Source organism: Lates calcarifer, linkage group LG12 (assembly GCF_001640805.2).
Source record: "Lates calcarifer isolate ASB-BC8 linkage group LG12, TLL_Latcal_v3, whole genome shotgun sequence".
Classification (NCBI taxonomy): domain Eukaryota; kingdom Metazoa; phylum Chordata; class Actinopteri; family Centropomidae; genus Lates; species Lates calcarifer.
Window position 1 is genome coordinate 20,840,966 of NC_066844.1, and position 25,886 is coordinate 20,866,851.

At 41.6% G+C, this 25,886-nt stretch overlaps 1 protein-coding gene across 5 annotated transcripts in view; it reads right to left on the reverse strand.

Moving 5' to 3' along the window:
- LOC108885977 (retinoic acid receptor gamma-A) overlaps positions 1 to 25,886 on the reverse strand; it is a 61,704-nt gene that overhangs the window by 3,794 nt on the left and 32,024 nt on the right. For 3 of the 5 annotated variants that reach the window (XM_018680538.2, XM_018680539.2, XM_018680537.2), the window contains 7 exons: positions 18,891 to 19,304; positions 1,881 to 2,029; positions 1,391 to 1,532; positions 1,113 to 1,276; positions 785 to 961; positions 364 to 568; positions 35 to 193 (listed from right to left, as the gene is read on the reverse strand). In XM_018680538.2, the coding sequence (XP_018536054.1) occupies positions 35 to 193; positions 364 to 568; positions 785 to 961; positions 1,113 to 1,276; positions 1,391 to 1,532; positions 1,881 to 2,029; positions 18,891 to 19,059 (1,165 nt within the window). In that variant the 5' untranslated portion in view covers positions 19,060 to 19,304. Of the gene's footprint in view, positions 1 to 34; positions 194 to 363; positions 569 to 784; positions 962 to 1,112; positions 1,277 to 1,390; positions 1,533 to 1,880; positions 2,030 to 11,907; positions 12,475 to 18,890; positions 19,305 to 25,886 lie in introns of those variants that run through there. The other 2 variants (XM_018680541.2, XM_018680542.2) reach the window with 2 other exon arrangements.

Below are 25,886 nucleotides of genomic sequence, written 5' to 3' on the forward strand. Positions count from 1 at the left end.
CCAGCTCTATTCCTAATGTGAAGTTTCAGCTGACCTTTGGTGCTGATTCCCCGGAGGTCTGTAACTTTCATCAGCATGCGCGGAAACATATGAGGCTTGTTTGGGCGTCTGCGACGGGTATAGATCTTCAGAGCCTCTAGCAGCGGCTCCTGCAGCTTGTCTACCTTCTCTGGCTCTTCCAGGTCCATACGGTCTGAGAGAGCAAAAGGGGAAGTACCAATGTAAAGAAGAAGTATTAACAGCACACAGGATGATAGAGAGGGAACTGCAAAACAGTGTAACTGATAGTTCCTTTCTATCAATGACTCTGTGACTGCAAGTGGGGATGATGCCAAGAGAAGCAAAGCAGAAAACCAGATTTACCACCACAGATCAGGCAGATGGCACTGAGCAGCCCCGTCTCTGTGTCGTCCATCTCCAAAGGCAGCAGCTGACCAGCGAAGGCAAACACTAGGTCTGTGAGTGGACCGAAGCCAGCGTTATGCATCTGTGTCCTGTTGAGAGTCAGACCATCTGAGAAGGTCATCGTGTCCTGCTCTGGTGTGTAACGTGTGCATATCCTCAGCATCTAAGCAAAAGAAGAAAATGAAGAGACAGAAACAAAAGTAGACATTTAGTAAAATAAAGATGGAATTTGGTCAGAAATAACTTTCATGGCAGCTTTTCAGAATTACATTTTTGAATTGACAAGTTAAGCAGCATGACAAATGAGAAAGCGTTAGGGAGGTATAAGTGGTGGAAAGGGAAAGAGGTTAAAGGAGTAATAGGAGCATGTGGTTGGTACCAGGATGTCCAGACATGCAGATTTGAGGAGGGTGATCTGGTCAGCGATGGTGAGCGAAGTGAAGCCTGGTAGCCGCTTGGCAAACTCCACAATCTTTATAATGCACTTAGTGGAGAGCTCACTGAACTTATCCCACAGGCCCAAGTCCAGCTGCACTCTGTGGTCAGCGCTTGAATTCTGGGAGAGAGAAAGAGGGACACTTCTGTCTGTGTGGCTGTGCAGAGTCTGTACTGTTGTGTTTGTCTTCCTGGCAAAGCGGTGAGCTAATGCTTGAGTGATTTGTGAGTGTTTAGAGGTGGATGTGATTATACATTTAAAAAAAACTCACTGTGGTGTATTTTCCTAGCTGGCACAGAGACGGAAAAGTCTCCTGGTGAGCTTTGCTGACTTTGTTAACCAGCTCCTCCAACTCTCCACTCAGCTCGTAGTTCTCTGGCAGCACCACCTCCTCCTTGACATCCTTCTTCTTTTTGTTCCTGTCATTACGCACCGCTGCAGGGAAGCACAGACCATTGCACTTTCAAAAAAAGTTCAACTCCCTCTTTGCCCTTTCTTGACTGGTGAAGGATTAGTTTCCCCGAGTCCTTTCACATCTTAGACACTCACCCTCTTTGGACATGCCAACCTCAAAGCACTTCTGCAGCCGACAGTACTGGCAGCGGTTGCGGGTCACTTTATTGATCTGACAGTTCTTGTCTCTATGGCAAGTATACACCATGTTCTTCTGGATACTGCGCCTGAAGAAACCCTAAAATCAATAAAGAAAATTGTTTTTTTACACTGCTTCACAACAAGAAAAAATGCTCCATGTTTATTTTTTCATTTCAATTAAAGCTTTAATTATTTAATTTTGCTGCAGTAACCATTTGCTGTTAGCACAGAGGAAACTGATGAGCTCTAGTACTGCATGAATAATGTGTAGTATTAGTACGGATACACTAGAGGGCAGCTTAACAACAGCAAACATTACATCTATGCAGCCGTGACATCGGTCTCCAGGCTTGAGCTGGACATCGGGTTCTCACTCTGTCCTTCTCTTTAGCGAGCATTAGCTGTTGTCCTGTGTCCTGTGTAAATGTGTCTCGGCTTCATTTACCTTGCAGCCCTCACAGGAGCTCACTCCATAGTGATAACCAGATGACTTGTCCTGGCACACAAAGCATGGTTTGTAGACCCGAGGAGGAGGAGGAGGAGAAGGAGAGCTAGGCACCATCTCTTCTGAACTGGTGCTCTGGGTCTCCACCGCTGCAGAGAGGGGGAAGACAAGAAACTGTTAAGGCCTCTTATTATATCAGAGCATCTTGTTTACACAAGTTCTTAAAAAGTCTTTGAAACTATGATGAAAGCTAATACAGCTACTGATTAGGAGAGAGAGGTCAACAAACAACCCCCCAACCCCATGCAGGCCACCCCTTGGAGCCAGAAGGCAAGCTCAAAGGCAGACATTTTTAAGAGAAAAGGGAGGGGTGGGGGGGGGACTGCTGATTGACAACCTTAAAAGAGACACAATTAGCTGATGGCCAGATGGCCCTGCTGATAAAATGCTGATTGGCAGCTGAGATTTGATTGGCTTCTCCATTTACTGGTGAGTGGAGAGGGAGCAGCATACCTCTGTTGACTTTTTGACTGACATCTGCATTTTTGTATCTGCGTGTGTTTGTGTGCATGCGTGCACGCGCGCAATCTCACATTTTTATTTGAAAGGCTGTCCAACCAGACCTGCCCTATATACCTCCAGCCCCATGTGAACAAACAGAGGCGGTATGTTTATGAGACTCGGCTGTCTCCCTCTGTTCCCTTCTCGCTGCCTCTCTCTAAAGAAAATGGCACACTGTATAACACCATTTGCCGGCCACAGGCAAAGTCATTCAACTGCTGCCAATGAAAACGTTCAAAACAAACAATGTAAAACAGACGCAAAGACAAGTACATAGAGGTGATTAAGACCGTGGGTTCTTACACTCGGATTAAAGCAGAAGAGGGCAACAGTAACACGCCTGGTACAGATTTAAAGGTGATGACTAAAGAAAAACCAGATTCCTACGAACGTGCCTTTCAACTTTCACCTTCAGTCACCCCAACTTCACCTCCCTCTGCCCATTCCCACCCCCACTCCCTTGTTTCCTGGCCCTAAATTCCTCAGTGCAGGCTGGACAGGGTTTAATAGTTGCCCAGGCTCATAAGCGGGCCCTATAAAGGTTGTGTCTAGGATGGGAAGGAGGCCCCCGGCCAGGCTGACGGTCTCTTTATTGGGATCCAGTCACCTTGGGCAGCTATTCACATCAACAGCTCCATCCTTGGATCCCTTCCTAGTAAAAATAAAGAATCTGGGGTCAAAAACCCAAAGTCACAGCCCCTCCTGTCACCCTCAATGGATAGCACAGGACTGAACCAAATGTGGCCCCCTCACCCCACCGCAGCAACCCCAACCTGAACCCGCAGCTTGTCATTAACAAGAGTGGTAAGGTTTCAAAAAACAGAGAGGCGAAGGCACAAAGGAATAATCTAATAAAACAAGAGAGGGAAAAATGAAAAGAGAAAGAAAGGGAGAGAAGGAGGTGAGGCAGAGGACAGAAACTTCCCAGTGGCCGAGAGGTTAAATAAAATCCTGACCATTTAACTTTGACCTTGACTGAAGAAGGCCATTACTAAGTACATGACCAGCAGCCTGCTTTAACATTCACAAATGTGTTCAGATATGACCCAAAGTTCAATTAATCATGGCATGTTTTTAGAAACTTTTTAACTTGATTATCTCTCGTTGTGCGTCTACCTGGTTCTGACATAGCTACATGTGTATGTACATAAGTCTGTAATTATTTAATAGAAGAGTCTAAATGACTCACTGGGGATTGCATTTCTCTCAGTGAGCATAATCTGAAATGGGAATACAAAACACACCAACTGGGATCACTGCACACCAGCAACCGTTAATTTTTTGATGACACGTGTGTGTAAATTTGAACCTTTCAGTTGTTGTTTTAAAGCCCCTCTGTGATCTTAAACAATATTGATGTCATTTTTAACTTGTACACAGCAAATACAGATTTTCTGGCCTGCTTAAAACACTGTAACTCAAAACACAGACTTATTGTTCTGACATTAACATAAAATTGTTCCTTTTATCTCCCCTCTCCAGCTACAAATATCTGGCTTAATACCAGACATCCAGACCAAACAACAAGCCTTTCAAACATTTCTGAATCTTTAAAATCTTAAATATTAACCACACAAGTTCTTTATTAAGCACGTACAAATTCATGTAAACTCATTTGTGAGAATGGCTGAAACTGAAAAAATATAAATAATGCCACTTGAAACTGTCTGACAAACAATTTACCTGCAGCTATACTGATTACTGATAATGCACTGAAGCCATTTTTAAGTGCCAAACAAACCCTGTTCCAGCTTTTTTATGACCAGTTAATCATCACATTTCCAAAGAAGTAGATGCATATCAAGAAATTGTGTACATAGAGATGCAACAAGAAAGAAAAAAAAAACAGCCAGAAATAAACAACAACAGGCCCAACAGGATATATAATCACAAGTGATATATTACGATGAAAAAAGGACAGGAGTCACTAGATTCCAGCTTCTCTCAGCTTTCAGGTTTTGCTGCTTTTCTTTGTGGTATGTGATGGTAAACTTAATATACTTGAGTTTTGGACTGTAAATCAGACCAAATAATCTATCTGAAGACGATACTTTGGGCTTTAGGAAACTGCAACTGGCATTTTTCAGTTTTTCTAGAAACTTAATAGACCAAACAATTTATCAGTTCATAGAGAAAGTAAAGGGTGGTTGAGAGTGAAAGCAATGTTACTTAGAGCCCTGAAGGATATGTTTGTACTACAACAGTATGTGTTTGGGCAAAGAGATCAGATTTGATATTACATGCAGTGTTCTGCAACAATAAGTGAGTTGCAATTATTCCAAGTATGCTAGAGAAAGTCTCACCTATCCCACACAGGTTATGAGTAAACAAAGAGCTGCTTGGTGAGCAGAAGGTAAATACTATCATGTAGTCATTTTTCATCACTGCCCAGGTGTGGGAGGCAATGTGAAAGGGGAGGCGGAGCCAAATGAGTGGCACTGTAACTTGATCATTGTTTTCTATTTATATAGTAACACTGACAACGTAAAAGCGGCCCTGAGAGAACAAGAGGGGAAAATAGCTCCCACTGAAACAGAGAGGCTGCATCTGGCGCCAGAAGAGAGGCAGTGACTGACACCGTCTGAGGGTGGTGAGAGCAGGCGAGGAGCGACGTGACTCAAGAGAAACATGAGGGAGAGAGACAGGGCGAGAGACACTCTTGTGGCTGAGGGCAGCGAGAGGTGGGGGGAGGAGGAAGAGGAGAGAGAGGGAGGGGAGGAGACTTTACCTGGCGTGGAGAAAGAAGGAGAGGAGCCAAAAAGTGTCAGCAGCTGTCATCACCCTGAACTGAGCTCAGCCTCACTGCCTCAGCCCGAAAAAAATACCTCTCTCTTCTTAACTTACAGCTCACCCCTTAGCGTGTCACAACATCAATCAGCACGCCGCTGTTGGGCTCAGAAGCGACAAGATGAAGTGTGTGAATCAGCTTCATCAGCTGCCTCCTATGCAGCACTTCACATACAATCTGAAATATAAATCTAACCTGTCATCTGATGAATTTTCCACTCTAGTCTTTCATTGTCTTTGAAATGTCACTTCTATCACCTAAGTCAATGTACAACAGCATTCCTTATTTCTGCGTCACCTGATCTACCTGTGTGTTTCTGTGCATCTCTTCCCACCCCCACCCCCTCTTCCATTTACTCTGTTTGTTGTCAGATCAGCACATCCCTGTTTAGACAACAGAAGTCCCTCTGAAAGCAGAAACCTTCCTCATGAGCTCCGTTGCCTGGGTGTCTTGAGACTCAAGGAATCAAGATGTCAGTCCTGAGTTGAGTTTGAACCTCTCCTCTCTTTAGAAAGCCACACCAGCTGTACACGCACATATAACACTGATCAGTAGGAAGCTGATGCTTCAACAGGACAGGATGGATCTGTCACTCTGTATTAACAAATACATGACAGTTAAAAACACAGTGACTGACTGCATGCGTCACTGAATGTACATACAGTGCACAAACGCATGAGCGGTGTGAGAGTGTGGTTTGTTTTACACTGATACTGAAGGTGTCTTTGCCTATCCTCTTGGAGTGGCTGTGTGGGCGACGCAGTGTGACATATGGCCTATAGGGCCTTCAGCCTGGCTCAACCTGCCAACATCACACAGCTCATTGAACTAGACTTTGGCCTGAGGGGGGTCTCCACAGAGCCTCACTCTACACAGGAGTGGGAGATAATGCTAGAAACTGTGGACTCATTACAATAGAGATTGGTTTAAACTATAGCTATGAGAAGTTTTCATTTATTTTTGTTTGAGACCAGAAATTTGAGAAGTACTTTAGTGACTCAGATAATTGTGAAAATGCAGCAAAATTGAAAAGAAAGCAAAAGCAGCAACTCTGACTCACACACAGTTCTTTAAAGATGAATTTGGATGACAAATTCAGTTTTTACATAACTTCGCACCTCACAAAATGTTCAGCAGCATGCTGTGGAATGTGTGTGCCCATGTGAATATGTGTGTGTGTGGGCTGCTGCATGGGACCGTGGGTCGAGTGGACAGCGTTTCATGGCTTGCAGTGTGACTGAAACAAAAGAAGAGTGGCCTTCATTATTCAATAGCCACAACAAAAAATGTCTTTGGTTAAGTTAATGTCAAAGTGCAAAGTTAATGCATCTAGTAAAATCAAATTCTGTTTTCATGAAGAAGTCTGTGTTGTACATTATGAAATGGATGAGTCAGGCTTAAAGTTGCTGTACAGTGGTGTTATTCATGAGCAGATAAACAGTGGGGGAGAGTTTCAACATCAAATGTGCTGAGTGAGTAATTACCACAACAGCAGGGAGGAGATGGGAGAGACCTGAGTGACAATCCCTTTCATCAGCTGTTTTAAGTTCAATACCAGTGCCCCCTCCCCAACCGCCCTTCTTCGCCCTCCCCCCCTTGTCAACCCTCACTAATAACCCTCTTCCCCCCTCTGTCCTCTCCTGCCTTCCTGCCTGGGCAGGAGGAGGAGCCCTTCCTGTCGTTGGCAGCGCCTTTTTAAAGGAAAGGCTGTGAAAACCAGGGTACTGTCCAGGAGATGGCTCCATAAAAACAGCAGCAGCAAACACTTAAAAAAAAAAATAGGAGGCAGACACATACACACAAGCTGCCACACATAAAAAGCAAGCACACATTTGCACAGCCTTGCTTAGAAAAACAGAAATCCCTGGACAAATCCTCAAACCTGCAAACTCTTCACAGTTGTAAACCTTGACCTGCAATTTCAGATGTGCTCAAGACATTTTGGAACAAATGAGCAGATAATAAATAGTTAAGAACACTGAGTGGAGCTTGACCATGTGTGATACAAGGGAAGGTTTAGGTGGAAAACAACATTTATGGTTTAGTTTGTTTTGTTTTTCTCCCCCCATGGTCATGGGCTTTAGCTTTGTCTGCAGAGTGCGGGGGGATGGTGCGTTTACGGGACAGGTTGTTAAATCTGGTTTTGTTCTTCCCATCCATCATCATACATACAATACACCAAATACAGCCAGCTTTCTATTTCTGTCCTTTTTTTGATTTCTGAGAATCAGAGTCAGCTTCCACCTCCATCCTGGGCACTTTCAAAATAATACTACAAAAAAATCACACACACACACACACACACACACACACCCTCTGCCACTAACCTCAGGCATGTTGAGATGAAAGTAATTGAGTAATTAATCATATGTGTTAATGAGATGAAAAGTTAAATTTTGTAATTTACTGCCAGAAAAAAGCTTGATGGTCTACTTATGCTTTCGGCTTCAAGTTTAAAAGCTTTAATTTATAAGAAAATAATTTATAATATCCTAGTAATTCTGAATCATCAAAGGCCAAACTCAGCCAAAAAAAGTAAATGTGTTGTGGTGGAGACATGGCTGGAAACTGCGACGCCACAATCAGAGACAAGTCCGAACATGAGCCCCTGAACCTCACAAGATGTTGGTTCCAAGCCGAGGATATTCACCAATCGGCAGCCTGGTGACTGACTGTCCCCAGCGCTGTAATTGCAAAAATATCCTGTTCTAATCATTTTAAACTTGACATTCGGCTCAATCAGATCAACTCATCAACTATCCATAACCCACAGTATTTGTCATGTGTACATTCCAGGCAGATGAGGCCTGTAGGCGTTTGGAGTCAACGGTAAATGCAATATGTTAACACACAAATTGTAACCTGGTTACTGCAAATAACCAGCTGAGTAATAATTTGATTACAGTGTCTGCATGATTCCCCACAGCTGAATAGTCTGACACGACATAATTTGTCTGGTAATCTTGTTTTTGACCAGAGTGAGGGGTATGTGGCCGTCTACAGGAAACATCTCATTGATGCTGCAAAAAATTTGATTTAGCTGGCATTATTTCTCAAATCTATGTTCAGAACATCTTGATGCAAATTCTCTTACATTCAGAGTGGATTGTAACTTGATATCTTCCTTTTTTGTCTGCCAATGGCCACTCCACTGTTGCATAGAAGTTGCTTTGTCTTTGCTTCTGCTCGCTCTCTCTCACATTCTCATATGAAAAGAAATCAGGCCAACACATTTGCAGTTACATGTATAATCTAAATGTGTTAGATTAGAAGATAATCTAGTTACAGTGGCAGATGCAATAATCAGAATGTTGCTGTAGCAGCACTCTTTTGTTTTTCTTCAAGATTTGCCACAAATGCGTTAAAGAGCAAAATAATTCCACAGAAGCTGGTAATACACTACATTTGAAAGGTTAACTGTGTAAAAACAAGAAGTTATAGCTTAATAAGATCCATATGGTCTGCTTTTGGTCAAACAAAAACCCCTTGCTGCACAGACTGTTGTCACTGGGCATTATGTCATCAGTACAGGTAAAGGAGCATCGTAAGATAGTACATTTTCCTGAACACATAATAGAAGCATCACTCTTTCTTTCTCATTACAGCTATAACAACTGCCTTAATCTGGTAATTATTAAACTATTGTTGTGTGATTGTGTGAGACACACAAATCAACAAAGTGGTTTTATTGCAGCCACAAGAATCTGCTTTTGTTGAGAAGGTCTCACACTCACTCAAACTGAACTTGATTTTCCAGGTCCGCAAAAGGTTGTTTGGACTTCACAGTGTAGTTTCTTTCTCACCAGTGCTGAAAAAGTGACAGTGTTAAGAGACAGCCCACAGGCATCCAGATGCTCTGTTGAGTGGCTCTGGACTTATCTCAGCCACTCCTCTAAAACTACTTATCCTTTATCTCATAAATCAGCTACTGGCAGTAACAACAGCTCCCTATTGTATTATATTAGCTGTTCTCCTCCTGTGTGCTGATATGATGGCCCATTGTTAAACTAGCTTTGAAGAAACTATTTAAAGAGGGTCCAGAAAAAAAAAAACAGATTATCACTGAATGAAGGGTGAGAGCATTTCCCCTCAAGGCCTGTATCACCAAGATACAAAGAGTTGGAGGTGTGTGGGGGGTTCATTTCAAATCCAACTTCATCCCTTCAGTCCTTGCCTCTTTTAGCTGCCCATGCCCCTACACACTGCCTAATCTCTTAATTGACCCTTTGTAATTGTAATTGAATCATTAAAAGCTCTTGGTTACACAACACAAGGCATGTAAGCTGAGCCGTGTGTGAGCAAAGAATAAAGACACACACACACACACTGATCTATAAAGTACTGGAGGTGAAGTGTAGGAAGAGAGGATCTTCAAAAGAGGAGAAAAACAAATGTCACACAGAGGAGAAACTCTCCCCCACTGCAAAAGAGGCTGGCTGACAGAGAGAGTGGACAGACTTTGGCATGTCCTCGCTCCCTTTAATGCCTCCTGACGTTGAAACAAAGGACGGCAGAGAGGTGCTGAACTACCTCACATAAAAAACACAGGAAAAGATGACACCCCCACCACCACCACCTTTAAGACACACACACACAGAAGACAAAGCATGTGTCAAAAAGACACAGAGGAGCTCTCAGGAATTTAACAAAAACTTCAGTAAGAGCAATGCAGAAAAAGCAAACCAATTATTTTTGTTCATTCTGTTTATCAACTATGTGACTGTTTATAGGATTATCCTTTCACTTCAATCATAATCCTGCTCATGTCACATTAGCAGATAAAGTTTTAATATAGGCGATTAAACAGAGATGTCAACATCAAAGGGTCAGAGGCAGGGGGAAAAAGGAAGGTGGAAAAGTAGATTTTATTTGCTTGAAATTTTATAACGGCAAAAGATCAAAATTTAAGAGCTTAAGCATAATATGTATATTTAATATGTATATTTCATACTATTTCATACTCAGATTAAAAAAAAATATATGAGAAAGTCAAATTGTAGTCAAGTTGTAGCCAGAGAAAAGTTGGAATTTTTGCTTGACAAAATGACTTAAACAATGATTAATTATCAAAGTAGTTGCCATTTATTGACTTATCAATTAAGCAGTTGAGCCTTATGTTTAAAATAGATCAAAAAACCTTGCTGCTGAAGAGGAAATAAAGGTTTGAATGTCAGACATAAAGAACACCTCTTTGCATGTTACTGTCTATTAATGTTAACCGATAATTCAGGAAATCCCATCCCCAACCCCTCTGCTCATCCAGTGAATATCTTTTTTGGTTCTTTCATACCATGTGGGGGAAAAAAAATATATATTTATTTCCTTAGTAGGTACTAGACCTGCAACCTTCTACCTAAAAAGAAACAAAACCGATTTTTAAATAAAGAAAACTTGATTGATGACCATTTGTGAACGTTTGTCTTTCAGCCTGGCATCTGGCGAAGCTCCTTAGCGAGTTGAAACAGGCCCTGCTGTGGTGTTTGTCATCCTGACTGCTCATGCATCATCATTAGGGAGCGCTGAGGACCTGACAGTGCTTGATGCCCTGGTATCTAAATAATTACTAAGATAAATAGACTTAAGGTGCTCAGCGGGTACGTCCCACACCATTTGCAGTTTGAGCACCAGGAGAGAGGATGTCATTTTTGAAACTCAGTTGGGTGACACATGTGAATAGACTTCAGCGAGTCAGTCTCTATAGATAGATAGAGTCAATGTTTGATTTTCCAAGCCACAAAGCCGAGTGTAATGAAAGAGTCTGAGAGTGGACTCCATGACAATAACAAAAGGTCTGCTTATTATTTTTGCCAAATAGAGTGTATTTTTCTCATTTATCTCTGCAGTGTTTGCCTGTGTGACTCTTTCTGTGTGGCAGGGTTTTTTTCAACACTGTATTTTAATACCTGATGCAATCTGTGCCATGTCTACTCAGGTCTTTTGAGGGGCTGTGAAAAGAATGTGTAGCCTGTGGAGTTAGGAAACAGGGAGTGCTTACATGTCAAATGATTCATACTTTATTGTTCAACAATCTACTTCTCTTTTTTTTTTTGCAGTCATCTCTCCATCTGAAGACCATTGCTAAAATATGAATTCGAACTTTGAGTAACTTCCTCCAGCTGCACAAACATGAACACAAATCAAACCAATGTAAAAGCAAAAGATTGCTCATGCAGTAAAATAAGCCAGTCCCTTAATATTTCTTTTAAGTTATCTCTTGTAAAATATCTGTCTCTGACTAACTGTGCCTCTGTGTTTGAGTTTATTGCCAAAATCGCAACCATGTGATTTCCAGGCCCATTTGCCTTCAATCTGTCAGCGCTGTTTCTGTTTGGACGTTGGAGGTTGTTGTTTTCTGGACACATCGTCGGGTTCAGGTCCCCGCATTGTTTAAAAGCACTGTCAATCATGTGAAGTCATTCATAAAGAAAACAAACACCCGTGATGTATAAATATGCACTCCCACAACTCACTCACTCACTCACAAAAACGCACTAAGCACATAAACAAACATGCTCCAGGGTGAGAATGGGACACAGAATCGAAAGGAATCTGACTCTTCCTGTGGAGAGAGCTCTATGATAACAAAACCAGGACCCTGATAAGAACACACACACACTAACACACACACGTACAGCTGCTGCTATTTTGCCAGTCTGATGGACAGGACAGAGTACTCACACTGAATGCTGCTGGTCCCGGCCCAGGCAAAGGGGTCCAGGCCGGCGAAGTAAGGGGTGGCCTTCCCTAGCATGCAGGAGCCTTGTCCGGATACATCAAAGAGGGGCCTCGGGGCCAGCCCCAGAGCCTCCATACAGTCAAACATCCTCCTCTGAAATCACAGCAACACAACTGCACTCCTCTGCTATTGTTCTGCTAAGAGAGAGTGGCTGTAAAAACTCAGAGAGAGCTTCCTGTTACTCAGAGTAACTCAATGCCCTGCTCGGTCCAGGTGTTCCCTGTCTGTCTGTCTGTGTCTTTGCCCCTGCCGCAGCCCCCTGGACTGCCTGTCCTGTCTCTTCCAAACTAAGTCCTCTGAATGGACAGAAATCCTGCCTGTCTTTCTGACTCCTCTCTTTGCCTTAACTCTGCTCCACAACCCAAACTACTTCTACCCTCTCTGTTCACAGATCCCTTGCTCGCTGTCGTCTGCTGTAACTGATCTGTTCTCCCCTCTCACCGGCTCTCTGGGCCTCTCACACTCCACCACAGACACAGCCAACTATCTGCACGCTTCCCTCAGCAGAGAAAAAAGGAGGTGGGGTCGAGGAAGAAGAGGGAGGGAGGGAGGGACACACGGCCTGAGAGAAGGGGGTGTGTACTTGCATTCTGATTGGCCGTGCAACAAACTTTCTCTCCCTCCCTCTTTTCTCCTTCAAGTTTTCCAACTCAATTCTTCATATTTCATATTCTGCAAATGAAAACAAACACTCCTCACCTCCACTACTCCCTCCCTAACTCTTTCTTCTGACTTTCTCTCTCTCTTTTTTTACAGCCTAAACTTTCTTTTTGTTCTGCAGGGAACAAATAGCCTCTCTCCCAAACAGTACAGCTATCCCACACTGAAAAAAAAAAACCTCTTCACAGAGTCTTTTGGGAGCAAGAGCGAAAGGTGCAGAGAGAGCGGCAGTTTAGTAAGGGTGTCATTTGCTAATTTCCCCTGCTTTCACTGAAAATGGATGCTCTCCTGTGGTTTCTTTGCAAGGACAGTAGGATTAAGTGCCTCTCTGAAGTGACCACAGGAACACACCTGCCCACACACACACAGAGCTCATGCAATGTCCTCATGAGTGTATATAAACTAAAACTGAGTATAAGCACAAAAAGAAACCCATCAAACAAAACAAAAGAGAGGGTAATTTATCATACAGGTCCATTGTTCCCTGATAACTTCTTGACAGTTTCCTGGAAAAAAAGATATGTAATACTACTTACATGGAAAACAGAGGCAACGTTTTAGTTGCTTTTAGTCTATAGGGAATCTAATTACTGGAAACTTTATGCTTTATATACGCTGAACTGCGTATGCGTGTATGTCGATAAAGTTCACATTTTGGATGTTTATCTGACCTGCTGTGCACTGGCATCTGATTGGAGTTAATAAATTGTAAGTGAGTACTGTCTGTATTAACTGTATTAGTGCTAAATAACCTAGTTCTCTGCACGAAATGGTAGGAAGTCAGAAATGTACAGATCCATTAAATAAAGTGTTACCGAAGAGAGAAAGAAAGGATGTTGAATATGGACCAAATACAACACAAGGACTTCATTTAAAATTAGAAATATGTATTTGGACTGGTGGTGCCTTGACCTACAATGATTCACATTTTTGTCGTTTGTTTCAGTCCACACATCATTCATGAGTCCATTTCTACCACATTAAGTTTTATTTGTCTCCAAAAGCTTTTTCTTTCCTCCTTTTCCATTTGGTCTTGGCATGCGCGGCTCTCTAATTCAATTCCTTCAATTCCATTCAAATGGATTCAGTTATGTTCCCTCCCGGAGCTTATTGGATACTGCAGTCACACTGAAGTGCGACTCCGCTGCAGGCGAACCACACTGGCCCAGAGTCTGGATAGTTTGTGTACGAGACAGCCTCACCTCCTCCCTTTCCTTCCCTCGTTCAAGAGGGATGAACTCTGGAAGAAACCCCCACTGGGGCTCTAACAACCCCCCCCCTCTTCACACACATACACACTGGCTTTCCAACTTGTCCTGCCTGTGGCTTCATACACTTCATTCTGCATTACAATTCTCTATTTTGTTATTCTCCTTTTGTTTGTTTGTTTGCTTATATTTACCCCATCCCCCCAAATCTGTTTTTTTTCATTATTATTTGAAAGATAACAGGACACATCCTTTCTGCATTTGCTCTCTTTTTTAAAATACACTTTGAAATCCCCCTCCTCTTCTTGGTCTCAGGGAATAGAGTTTTTACCTGTCTTTCACCATCCTGGCAGGGCCCGCGCACACACACACACACACACACACATAGACGTTCACACACACACTACAATGACACACTGCAGGGAGCAGAGCTGCACAATATCAGCCTGCTGGGCTCTCTCCACACCTTGAGACAATTACCCTCCCCGCCTTGCAGCACCCTGCCTCCTGTTGCTGCTTTGAGGAAAAGAGACACACAAATGTGGGGGGCGGTAGAAGGAAAAAAAATGTCTCATTTTCCTTCACTTTTAACAAAACATAAGCTCACTCCCACTCTTTTAGTTGGGCAAATTGCAGCTCTCTGCCTTTGAAACTTAAAGCAAGGGACTCCCCGGTCAGCAGCGTCCCTTTCTCCTCTCTCTCACACACACACACAACTTGTAAGAGGAGCGAGTCACATTACAACTATTCACAATCAGGTTCTTCAGCTATTCATCCAGTCTTCATGTCTGACACAAACACACAGAGCTGAACAATGGCCTCTCTTTCCTCCTCTGTCTGTGTCTCCACCAGCAGCTCCTCCAGCTTGGCCGCAGATATTTGCACAAAGTCTCACTGCGGTCATCAGCAAGCACACAAATATAGTCGCAAACGTGAGGCAAGGCAAGCGCGAGACTGCTGGTTTGTGATATTCATGGGTGTTGGAATGTGCAGCCTACATAGTAGAAATGTGTGTGTTTCTGCGTGCGTGTGTGTTCGTAATGTGTGTATGTGCTTAAACAGAGTGCCTGTGATGACAGACACAAAGAAAAACACACAAGCCTCGCTCTGTGCCTTTAGGTTCAAGTTACTAATATCACACCACACACACACACACACACACACACACACACACTCAAAACATTACAAAGAACAAGATGTGACAAGTACAGAAATTACGAAAGGACATTGTGTTCATAATGGAAAAATACACTTTTCTGTGATAGCACTACAGTGAGATTTCTTCCTTTTCATAACAAAAAAAATAATGTCAGCGTAGGCAGAATATGGATCTAGAGTTCATGAAAAAAGGACAGAAATAATTGTCTCTAAAAAACGTATAAAAGAAATATTTAATTAAATCCAGAGATGGTATCACGTAGGTACACTAATTCCAGGAAACACTGGGCAGAAAAGCTTTGGCTGAAAAGAGTTCCTTGTGTGTTTGCATTAATTCCCACTGCTATTAGGAAAAGAAGAGAGAAATTACTGTATGACTGAAGACACAGCAGGGGAGCTTTTGATGTGGATATCCGCTAATTTCAAGTCCAGGGACGCTTTGAGTTTCATCTCATTAGGGAACAAAGTCCAGTCTTCCACTCACTCTGATTAGGATCTGGTTTGAATTAATTAGCAAATCCCACTTAAACTTCTACTGTAATTTTGTATAATTTTCCTCACTTTGCACTAATGAGAGATAAGTCATTTATTATAGCATCCCCTGATGGTAAAGAATGAGCTCATTAACTGCATGGTTTCTTCCTCACTGAAAATAAACAACAAAAAAAGAAACTCTTTGCTGGCTGGCAGCCACATCTAACTATCAGTTTACATAAAGGATGTCTTCACAGTTAATAAAATCATTTTTAAAACTTTCACTGATGGAGAAATGTGTCAGTTCCTTTCCCACATCAAGCTGTAAATGGCTCCTGTTATATTTAAGTGAGCTCACAGTTGCTCTATATATTAAACTGATATTAAAGAGAAACTTAGCTCTACACAAATATGTTGTGTTTGCTGATTTCCAGTGGTTGAAGTTCTTGGCTCACTGCAGTGATGTCGAAGTGTTCTCAGGGTGTGGTCAGTATACTCTCTGACATCACTGTGCCATCCATCATGCTAGGTGTGGTCAGCAGTGCAATAGACCTGAAACTTCCCACCAAAGGATGCTAGTCAAGCAACACTTTTCAATTTAGTTAAAGTCCAGTCTCACCTGTCATCTGTGAAATTCTGCAGTAAAATCATTTCACAGAATTCAACAGAATGTTGAGTGTTGGTACATGAACCAGACTCTAAAACAGAGGGGCTATATTACATTATTAGCTGTGTTGCTTTTATTTAAGTCAGAGGAATGGTTTGCATGCACCACTGACACAGGAGTCAGTGGAATAAATATGTTGTGTGAATTTTTAAGTCCCATTTGTGACTGCTCTAGGTGAGCTAACTGTCAATTAACGACTGTCAGTTAGCAAGCTAGCTAGCTAGTTAGAGAATGTCACCGCCCCAACTCTTTTTTGAATGAAACAATGTACAATCCTGAGAATAAAATCCATGTTTAAAAAAAAGAGAGGGGAAAAAGATGCGAAATTCTGTAATAATCACAGCCTGCTTTGCAAAGACATTTTTAAGGATTGAGGATGAACGTGCTAAAGCCAGGAACTCAGCATCTGGAAAAGCAGTTTCTGAATCACTAGTTTTGACCCACAGGCTACAGATACAGCATCATGATGTAGCTCCATAGGTCAACTAACTTGATTACAAAACTTACTCAGTGTACCTTTAGTCTGTTTGGCAGTGCTGAAATGTCACAGGTCTGATTCATGCACATGTTTGTCTTCCAAACAACTCCCTTTCCTATCAAAGAGATTTTTGATAATTCAATTGTGACTTATTATTACAAGCTTAAGAGATGAAATGTGTGGTAGCGTGGTTTTGCCATAAATACCATATTTGACTTATTTGACATATTTTTCATAATCTACTCTTTTTTGCTTGTTGGCCTCTACTGTAGACTGTCATATAAAGTTGAAGTCTAAAACACACATAAATGAATAATTAAACATGGCTGGTTTAGTTACACTGTACCTGGCAGTCTCTCTTCGCCTGTTGTTTTGTCTCATGTGACCACCTTTATTGTCATCTATCCAGACTGACATAATGCAGTCTCTCATATCTTTCTGTCTCTGCCTGTACATATGTAAATATAAAAATCCCAGAGGCAACATGTCAAAGATGTAATCATATACCGAGTGCTACTAGCTTGCTGAACTCCCCAAGACTCCAGAAAACGACTGGAGATCAACAGATAACAGCTGCTCGTCAAAAACTGTCTGTGCACACACACAGACACGCATTCGCATGCACTCACACTGATTGACGGGAGTGTTCAGCAGGTATTTCTAAAACTTGGTCAAGTCAGTCTTACAGGGTGTGGGAGACTCCACAAACTCTCTGACTCTCTGACACTGCACAGTCAACAGAACATTGATCAGTATAGGGATTACTGTGGATACAAGTTACTGCAGCTAGTTTGGGACATGACCTTAGCTGAACGTGGAAAACTTGATTAACCTGAGGATAGTAGTGCTCATATAAACATGCTAAGAAGTGTAAAGCTGCAGGTACTTGCATGTTTGTTCTGAAATTGCAAAAATTGCAGAACAAATTCTGATGTGTTAGGAAAACTAGGAGAGTTACCAGGTTTGTGCCTACAGGAAAATTATCAGCTGTTATAAGAGAAACTATTAATCATCACAAAATGCTACCTTTGTTTCACTTGTTCTCCTTCTCTTCTTAGAACTGATACTGAAGGATTCCTGTATGTCTATAAGAGTAAACAAGCAACAAGTGTAATGCTTTAAAGTTTACCCTTGTTGAACATGCAGCACCATCACTGGAGCAGAATACGCGCACTTTTTCGGCACACATCACTGCATCTCTGATATGAAATTAAGTCCAGTGCTGTTTGCATAATTTGAAACCACTATGCAACTTTCATTGCAGGGGACAAAGAGTATAACCGAGTGCAGTTTTTAAAAAATAGTGCTGTGGCCCTGTAATGTCTGAGTAGCATCATTAAAACTACAAGAAAAAGAACAGAGATATAAAGGAGAAAATACATCAGGGTCCAAAAGTGTGAGACCACTTTCCCATGAAGTGGTCTCAGACTCTTGAAAGTGTCCTTCAGTCTTCAAATCAACATCACATTTAAAAGACACAATGTTCTCAGTCTTTGAATGAACTTTTGCAGTCACTCTGTCTGCAGTCTCTCTTCCTAGTGAAGGGCAGTAGCGCCCCCTGTGACTCAAAATGGGAACTCTATTTGTCTCTGTCTAAACATGCTGCTTCTACAAGTGGAAATGTAAAGCGGTCTCATCTGCCAAAAGCCCCATGTCCCTCCTTTAGGGAAATATATGTTTCAGTATGTTCTAATGTAATGATTCGATCCACAAATAGCAACACATTACAAATGAGGGTTATGTTTTTTCCAGCCTACCCTCTCTGCCATCCGTCTGGTTTACCACATGGAAAAACTCCTCTCCTCTGCTCTCCACATGATTTAAAAACTGATTATAACCCCAAATTGGCCCTGAGGACCTCTACAAAATTGTGGAGCCTCCACTGTTTTACACAAAACAGGACACACACAGTCCATTCACCACACTTGTCATGTGCAGGAGTGTGTGGGATTGGGATTTCTCACCTACTGATTGAACCTCAAATTTTAACCCTCATGAAGATGTACAACATTTATTAACACATTTTAAGTGACGTGAATTAAACTTATTGTAGGTCTGGATATAAAGAGATTCTGTCAGCTGTGAGCATCTTTGTGTATCTTTTTGTGTGTTCATATGAAAGAAACCTCTTTGTATTTTATGTAATGCATTAAATGGAAAATCTTATTATAAACGCATATCTTTCTGGGCAATATACTCCATTTTAATGGTGCATAACAAGTCTCCGCAACTGTTTGTTTAAGTTGTGTAAAGGACTTCTAATCTAATTTTGTTACTCACACAATGCAGCCATCTCTTTGGGAAGGTCTGCCCCAAACCGGCCAAAGAGGTGGCTACTGGCCAGCAGGTCAAAGGGGGAGTGGCTCCTCATGGAGTTAAAGGTGAACGGGTACATAGCACGGGGGAAGCCAGTCATGTGACGCACTTGGTGCTCCCTGTTGGTTGCCATGGTGAAAAGCGCCCGGTGATGGTTCAGGTGACTTCTCTCTGACTGTCTCGCTGTTCTCTCTTCCTGTATGTCTCGTCAGGGGCCTATGTTGAGTTTGAAATGGGCCGGTGCCATTCAGCCCCTCCCAGCTGCTGGCTCCACTGCCGTCAGGCCACAGAGAGGTGCAGAGGGACGCAGACGAGAGAGGAAGAGCCGGAGAGTGAGACCCAGGAGCCAAGTGACCAAGACCTGACCAGGTCCAGACTCTGTAGAGAGGGAGGGAAGAGAAGGAGGAGGGGTTAGACACCGAAACCAAAGTCTGGTAATTACTTCTGGAGCATAGTGCCTCACCTAAAGCCAAATCAATTACTCAATTTATTCCAAAAAACTTTCTGCCACCAAAACAGTAGTTGGAATACCTCAAGAGCAAAGTCCCAACCAGATACAAGAGACGAAGAAGACGAAGAACAAAAAGAGAGCTTTAACCAAACAGTTGACAGAGCAGAAAAGCAGAGGGGGTGCAACACTTTCCTCCTGCTTTTTGTCTGTCTTCCAAGTAGTGCAATGATTTCAGGCAATGCCATATGATTTCAATCAGCAGAACTGTATTATAAAGGGTCTCTCTGTTCCCTCTGCCAGCCTGACTCTAGCCAGCCTGCCAGAGAACAGCCAGCCGCAACATGGGTACAATTAACCCTTTACAACAACAGACACACATAACCTACCCATTCCCACAGTAGCCCACCCGTCATGAGCCCTCTGTGCTTCCTGCTCTGCTGAAGGTTTCTGATAAACTCAACTTTATTCACCCTCTCTTGTCTCTCTGGATTGTGGCTCAGCAGCCTTGTCAATAAGTTAAATGTGGGCCCCCTCTTCTTGTTTCACTGTGACTCTCATCCCCTTCAGTGATTTCATGAGTGGGAGGAGCTTAACTCTCTGTGGTGGAGTTGTGGTAAATACAGCTCAGCCAAAGAATGTCTTGTTGTTTTGGGCCTGCTTCAGCATGGGAATCAAACACCCGGGGTGGGTGAGAGACAGAGCAAGAGAATTATGAATTTACAAATGTCTGTCTTTGAGCTCCCATGAGGAGTACACATGATCAACAGAAACACATGGTGGATTCTACAGAGTGAGAAAATGTTTATGGAAGAGCAGTCTCTCACTTGTGCTGTGTTGCACAGGTACACAGACGTACACGTACAGGCTGCTGTCTATTACAGTGCTACTGCAAAAGGGTCGCCTTGTAGCTGATTTAAAGTAAACTGTTCCACATGTGGAGGTAAAAATACTGGCCAGGCACACACACACACACACACACACACACACACACACATACACACAAAGAACACAGACACACAGGGGTAATACTAACATGAACTTAGCAAGAATACATTTCAAATCTTCCATCAGTTCGCTCACATTACCTCATTACCTCTCGTGGTCTGGTGGTATCTGGCCACAGAGATTATGGTTTTAGTTGTTCAGGTTTTGAGGTATCTTTCTTAGATTTCTGCCTCCAACCCAATACAACAAAGATGGATAAAAGTTTGTCAACAAAAGTCAAAACATTTTAAAATCACACTATAAAAAAAATCAGCAGCAACATGTCTTTCCAAAAACAGTGTGCCAGTTACTCCCAGTACTCTGCAGACCTCTCTGTGAACAGTTTTCATACAGACCTATTTCTTCATTAGAGAGCAGCTCCTGTCAAAAGTGTTTCCAACCATTCACCTCGGCTGGATTAGGTGGATATCTAAGAACTCAGTCAGATCCATCCCAAAATTGTCTGGATGGCTCAGTAACACTAAAGCTGCATGAAAAAATGTGTTTACTTTGATGAAGACATGCTTTATGTCAAAAAGTTATTAAAAAGCTCAAACCATAACACTGCACTCCAGAGCTCACTGTTCCAGATCCTGAGAAAATTTGATTTTTCTTTTGGTTTGTTTTTAATTTCAGATGAGCTAAACCTTTAAGTATCCTTCAGTTCAGAATAAAATACATAATATAATCACAACAGAGTGTCTTATAATCAAGTCTTTTTCCTTTTTGGGTATCCTGACACTTGACTCTTTTTCCTATAAAGACATATTAGATTATAAACATAATATTGAGTTTAAAATATAGACACTCAATTGTCAGTTCATTATATACCCCTATGTTAAAATGAATGTAGTCTAATACAATAGTCCTGCAATTAATCTTACATAAAGGAAGGTAATAATGTACAATTTTTATTAAAACTGTTTCAGAGAGGTGTTGATGATCATTTAGAGGTTTAAGTTTGTGGTGCTGTTGAACTGTATAGGGTTATAATGAGGGGTGTTCCTAATATTTACTATAATTTATCCTCATTGATAAAAAAAAAGAGTGGAAAAAATATTAATCAGGCCTCTTTGATACTATTATTAGAGTAAAACTCTTCTACATTCTCCTGTTATTACAGCAGCTATTTCTTCTCACACACACACGCACATACAGTACATATTACACATTTGCACACAAAGCCACAAAGTCAGCGCAGTGAGTGTTGTTTTTAAAGTCATATTTCCCATATTGACATATTTTCTGTAACTGCCTGGCTCTCCTGTGGTTTTTCTTCACTGTGAGGGCCAGTCAGGGAGAGTCCCTATGACTATTTTCACAAAGAACTTTTGTGTTTGAGGATCAAAAAATGTCATACACAGGTTGGACAAAGTGTGTACGGTGATTAAAAAAAGATTACACACATGGTGTGGAATGGTCCCACTTAAAAAAAAAAAAAAAGAACTACATATGCGTACACATGGTTCCCTAAAAGCACACTAAAAGAACACAGGTACATACAAGCACGGACATGTAGGCCGCAGGAGTGAACATACACAGATGTTCTGTGACTTTAATCATGTTCATGGGCAAGTAATCAGCGGAGAACACACTGCATTCACACACGCCGAAGCCCCATTGAAAGCTGCAATTGACCTTGAAGAATGAAGGAGTAAATATAGGACGGAGGATCCCTCCACAGATGCAGCTTTCGAGTCCCTCGATTTGACTCAAACCAATCAAATTCAAAGGGCAAAATCACTGGTATGAAAGCCAGATGTATAAAAGGATCAGGATGTAGAAAAAAATAAAGTGTCGAAAGCTGAAAAAAAGGATGGAAAAAGATAGAGGGAAACAGAGGAAAAGAAAGAGAGGAAAAGAACATAGTAGTGAGTTTCAAGCATCTGGCAGGCCATGTGTAAGAAGTGAACAGTCCTATTAATTAGAGCCATACTGGAAACTGGATTAATAAGAGAAAGGACCGACTGTGGTAAAGCAGCATGGGAGGAGGGAGGAAAAACAGGCAGAGTGGCTGCAGAAAACATACATAAAAATAAAGAAACTGTTTTATTTCCACTAATAAACTATGAAATAATGTGCACCCAGGCCAAGGAATGGTTTCTTTCTCTCTAATGAGTAACACCCCCACACCCCCTCGCTCTCCCTCCAGGGGGAATACACCTTGGGTAGGGCAACAAAAGCAGCGCTGTGTCTCCGGGCCTCCAGGCCTCAATGCTGCTTTTATGAGACCTGGCTGGGTCAGGTCAGACTGGGTCACCTGGTCCTGGTCCTGCTGACACACAAACACACAAATACACCAAAACACACACACACACACACACACACACACACACACACACAACCAATGCGCCCTTTTTCCCAGACTATGGGGATTAAAAACAGCTTTGGTGTAAAAACGATGGGGCTTTCCATCTCTCTGTCTTTTCCAACAAGCCACGACATACTGTCCACTTTGCTTGTTTTCGCATCAGGCAACACTTCTCACGTGCAGACTTCTCCATTGTGTTCGGCGCATTGTTGTGGCAGTAGTAAACAGCGTTCAGTTGCAAACAAAATGCCAAAAACTATTTTTTAAACAACATGTTTTTAAGTGCTTATTAGGAGCATCATCTGGATCTAGTTACCCTGGGTGTAAATGTGACTGAACTTTATGGTTTTTCCAGCCCAAATCAGCTTGAGGTTACAGTTATGAGACTACACACACACACACACACACACACACACACACACACACACACCACACACACACACACAGAAGGTTATTACGCTAAGCTGGTTCATTTTGAAAAAGTAATTTATATGTGAAAACGACCTGTGTCCAGACTAGTATTTCAGGAGCCCACCTCACCAAATCTGCAAAATGCAAGCTGTATGTTGCAGATTTCTTGGACACGTGTTACTAATCAAACCAAGTGCCGCAGTCGCAACCCACACCAGAGCCCTGCAGGACTCACCAAATTTATCTGCTGTTTGTTAGCGATTATTGAAATGTGACGCTGCCACCATTGTGCTCTGTGGGTAAGCAGAACTTGAACATTTGGTCTAAAAGGTTGTTTTCATAAATATCTCTTTTCATACTCATTACATGAAAATAAAAAATTCCGCTAAATCTCTTCTTCTTTGTCCTATTTTGGTCTTAAAAACAACAAAACTGTGCATCACAACCAGCCTCTGGTCAGAAGCGGAGCAGACACACCCTGTTACTCTGCTGAGTCTCAGCTGGTTTAGCCTCCACTCTGTCCCCTCCTGTTCTCTGTCAACACCTGCACTGTGTTTTAAACTGAAACCAAACATGCATCGATATGATTGTGACTCATAAATGCTTGGCTGCTCAGTCACTATTGCCTCCATTTTATGATTGCAAAGTCATTTGATAAAATCAACATCTTAACATAACCTTACTGCCACATATCTACTTCTGTTACACAAAAACACCAAGCCATCATCTTAAGATTTATTCTCTCTGAAGACTGTTTTTGATAAACTCTGTCATTTGATTTTAAAAAAGTATTAAAAAAAAAAAAAAAGCTGGCCTACAGTGTACAGAAACCTCAAACACAGAGAAAAGGTTGTGTTTTCCAATTTGGCAGCCCAGTGTAGACATATCCTGTGCTGGGCTCCCACCAAGAGCTTAAATTAAACTCTGTATCCAGGCTTGTTTTTTTTTGTTTTTTTTATCACTGTTCTATGTATTTATGTACTACTGTACATGATGAAAAGCTTACATAACATTATGGCGGTAAACAGCGTTGTTTAGGCCTTAACTCTATCAATCTTTGGATGTATTGAGAGTTTTGGTCACATTTTCCACTGTTCTCATCTGCACATTACAAAAAAATGTCCTGTTGGTGTGGAGATAATGTGGTGCAGCATTTTCAGGGAAACAGATGACTGGAGAATTATAGTTAATCTTCAGTTTTATAGTATAATGAGTCCACTTTTATGGTTGAGAAATGTGTGGTGATAGGAAGGAAGTCTTTGTGTCATTCGATGTCAGTCAGTGAATGAGGACAGGCCTTGGTTTAAGTGTTCAGAAAATGGATCTAGATCAGGGTGCATAGGTTAAAAACAGATGGTGCTCAGAACTGACTAATCTCAGCATGAAATGCATTAATGCATCATGCAAACACATGACCATAGATGGTGTTATTAAAGTAAAGTAGGCCAATCAGTTAAGATGGAAAGTTGAGTTTTGAAACTTACTAGTTAGCTTTCATCACTTGTCTTGGATATTAATCCGACTATTTTATTGCCTTAGATGTAATTATTAAAAGTTGCTCAATGAAATAATTTCTAGTTATCCAACAGGAAAAAAATAATTGACACATAGAAAGGTCAGCCAGATCAAATAATGCATGCTGACTATTGAGAAACAGCTTTATCCCATGCCACACTATTCATCTGAAATGACTAATAGCTCCATGTTTCCTGCCCTGTTCTGACTGTTTAGACAGGCTTCACAATAACAACAAGAAAAACAGCTGTATTGCCTGTGGACTCCTGCATGGCAGCCATCAGCACTGCACATGGTCCTTAAAAGTTAAATATTTCATTCTTTCTGAATCCAAGTCTTTTGTTCTTAATTGTCTTCGCCAGTTTTGTTGGGAAGCATTTTTTTTCTTGCTTGACATTTAGTGGTTACTAGTTTTCTCACTGAAGAAGACTGAGAATAGAGTTGACTGCAGGAGGAGGCATGAAGCAGAGATCTTTTGTTCAGGACTTTCTTTAGGTCAGCTGCTTATGTAATGTTATTCAAGGTCTCCTCACCAGATGTGTTTCAAACTCGACATGATAGCATCCATTCTATTTCACATGACACCGGTCGATTGGTTTGCATTATTAACTGCAGTGAATCAACAATAAGTTCTACATTGATAAAATCTACATGCATGCCTGCGTGAGGTGAGCACTTTATTTTTAAAGGCAAAACTTCAAAGAGCAGTTGCACAACAGGGAATTTTCAAATTTGTCCCAGGTTTTAGGAATTTAGTTGGAAAAACTTTTTTTTTTTTTTTTTTAACACAGAAGCACTCTGAATTATGGAAAACAGGAACAGTTCAAAAGGTAAAAGTTAATATTTTCCATTAATGGTGAAACAGTGTCAATCAGGGGTGGAGCCTGTGGGGCTCAGTGATGCCTGGAAGAACTCCAGTTACTACAAACTGGAACCAGAGGGTAGGAATGCTCTGTTCCACAACACATAATGACGTCCTTTATTTCTGTTTAAACATGTGGTAGATGAGTCCGTGGCGTTAGCATATCAAAAGGATTGCATGATGATGTCCTTAAAAGTGTTTTCACCCAAGCTAGAGTGTGAACACTTGTCTAAGACTAAAACAAAAACTGTTTGTCCGATGATAAACATGCTTTGATCTTTTGGACAGAGAACAGGCCACATTAAACGGAAACGTCTGCTCTTTAATTTTCTGCACTTTTTCCCCTGTCAGTAAATAGAAAGTGAGTTTTTAAAAAAATTGTGTTTTTTCTCTTCCCAACTATTTAGTCATCTTTCTGTTTCCAAA